At 33.7% G+C, this 1,553-nt stretch overlaps 1 protein-coding gene across 1 annotated transcript; it reads left to right on the forward strand.

Moving 5' to 3' along the window:
* The first annotated feature begins 286 nt into the window (after positions 1 to 286).
* On the forward strand, positions 287 to 1,106 carry LOC147552759 (brassinosteroid-responsive RING protein 1-like). Its single transcript, XM_086672362.1, has one exon. It carries the CDS (start codon positions 446 to 448, stop codon positions 962 to 964), a length of 519 nt encoding a protein of 172 aa, XP_086528488.1. The 5' UTR covers positions 287 to 445; the 3' UTR covers positions 965 to 1,106.
* Positions 1,107 to 1,553: the final 447 nt, after the last annotated feature.

Below are 1,553 nucleotides of genomic sequence, written 5' to 3' on the forward strand. Positions count from 1 at the left end.
GAGCAGAGTATTCGAGTACAAAAAGTGATATAGTAGTCTAAACATACAACTAAAACTCGACCAAAATTATCACGCAGACGAAACAGACGAAGTCTATAAAATTATTTTCTCTCTCTAAAATAACTTGTCCATAACCTATTACTCCATAATTCATGTTGTGGTTTAATTTTTGGCCTATTAGTCCTTTTTATTTTCCATCCGACCATACCCACTAAGAAAAGGGAGTAGAGAGAAACTTCAATGCTACCTTCCAACTTCCCTTTAAAGCCCTTTCAGAGCTCTCCCCAATCCAAATCCCTCTCTCTTTCTAAACCTGTCAGACTTGTCTAGCTGATGAGCTGTCCTTAAATACCCTTCATCATCAAAGGAAAAACATCACAAGATTCACCTCAACTCTCTCTCTCTCTCTATCTCTCTATAGTTTTTACACTTTCTCTCTCTAGAAATGGGTTTTCCAGTAGGTTACACAGAACTTTTCTTTCCAAAACTTCTAATTAACATACTTTCCTTCCTGGGTTTCATCAGAAAATTCATCTCCTGGTTTTTCAAATTCATGGGTCTTGGAAATTTTCTCGAATCAGACCTTACTTGGTCAGATCGACCAATCCCTCAATCCCCTCATGAATTCCACTCAGTCTCTGCTGTTCTAATCAGAGAAATCCTCCCAGTAGTAAAATTTGAAGATCTAGTTTTCTGCAATGAAGAAACCCCAGATTGTTGTGCAGTTTGTCTTTATGAATTTGAAGGTCAAGAAGAAATTAGAAGATTAACGAATTGTCGTCACATTTTTCATAGAAATTGTTTAGATCGTTGGATGGATCATGATCAGAAAACTTGCCCTCTTTGTAGAACTCCTTTTATACCAGATGATATGCAAGAAGCATTTCATGAACGATTATTAGCTGCTTCTGGAATTCCTGATTTTTATGGTGAATTCTCTTCTTCAATTTCATCAAGTTTGTAACTGTTTAGAGGGGTTTTGATTTTGATTTTGTTTCGAGAAATGGGTTGTAGATAGAAGAAGGAAATTCTGTAAAAGAAATCAGAAAGAGATGATATTTAGTAGTATACATTTTAATGAAATTAGAAGAAACTTAAAATCTTAATACATTGTTTGATGAATTTTTCTGTTTGATTTCAATCTTGATGAGATTTTGAAGTGGGTATTAATGATACTGATTAACATGAACAACCACTAGATTAGAGCCTGCAATTTTTTTGTAATTTTACTCACTTTGTGTTCAGGTGAAATTTTGGATCTTGAGCCTTTTTAAGATCTTAAATGTGAAGATTTAATTCTAGGGTTTGGAAATCAGTGCCCTGCCGTTATTTTCGGATCTTGTCACAGAAATTTTTGTATTTCTATTTTTTTGTGATTGGGTAACTTGAAAGCCAATCGAATTTTATATTTTTGGTTAGATTTGTTCATTCATTGTCTGATTTTCTTGTATGAGGTAGAAATGAGAAGAATAGAGAGAGAGAGAAAAAATAATACAAACTTATATTTTTGGTTGGATTTGCTTATAATCTATTCTATAGGTAGATGACCTGGT

Source organism: Eschscholzia californica, unplaced genomic scaffold (assembly GCF_041429995.1).
Source record: "Eschscholzia californica isolate CP2 unplaced genomic scaffold, dmEscCali1.0.p SCAF_3, whole genome shotgun sequence".
NCBI classification, from domain to species: domain Eukaryota; kingdom Viridiplantae; phylum Streptophyta; class Magnoliopsida; order Ranunculales; family Papaveraceae; genus Eschscholzia; species Eschscholzia californica.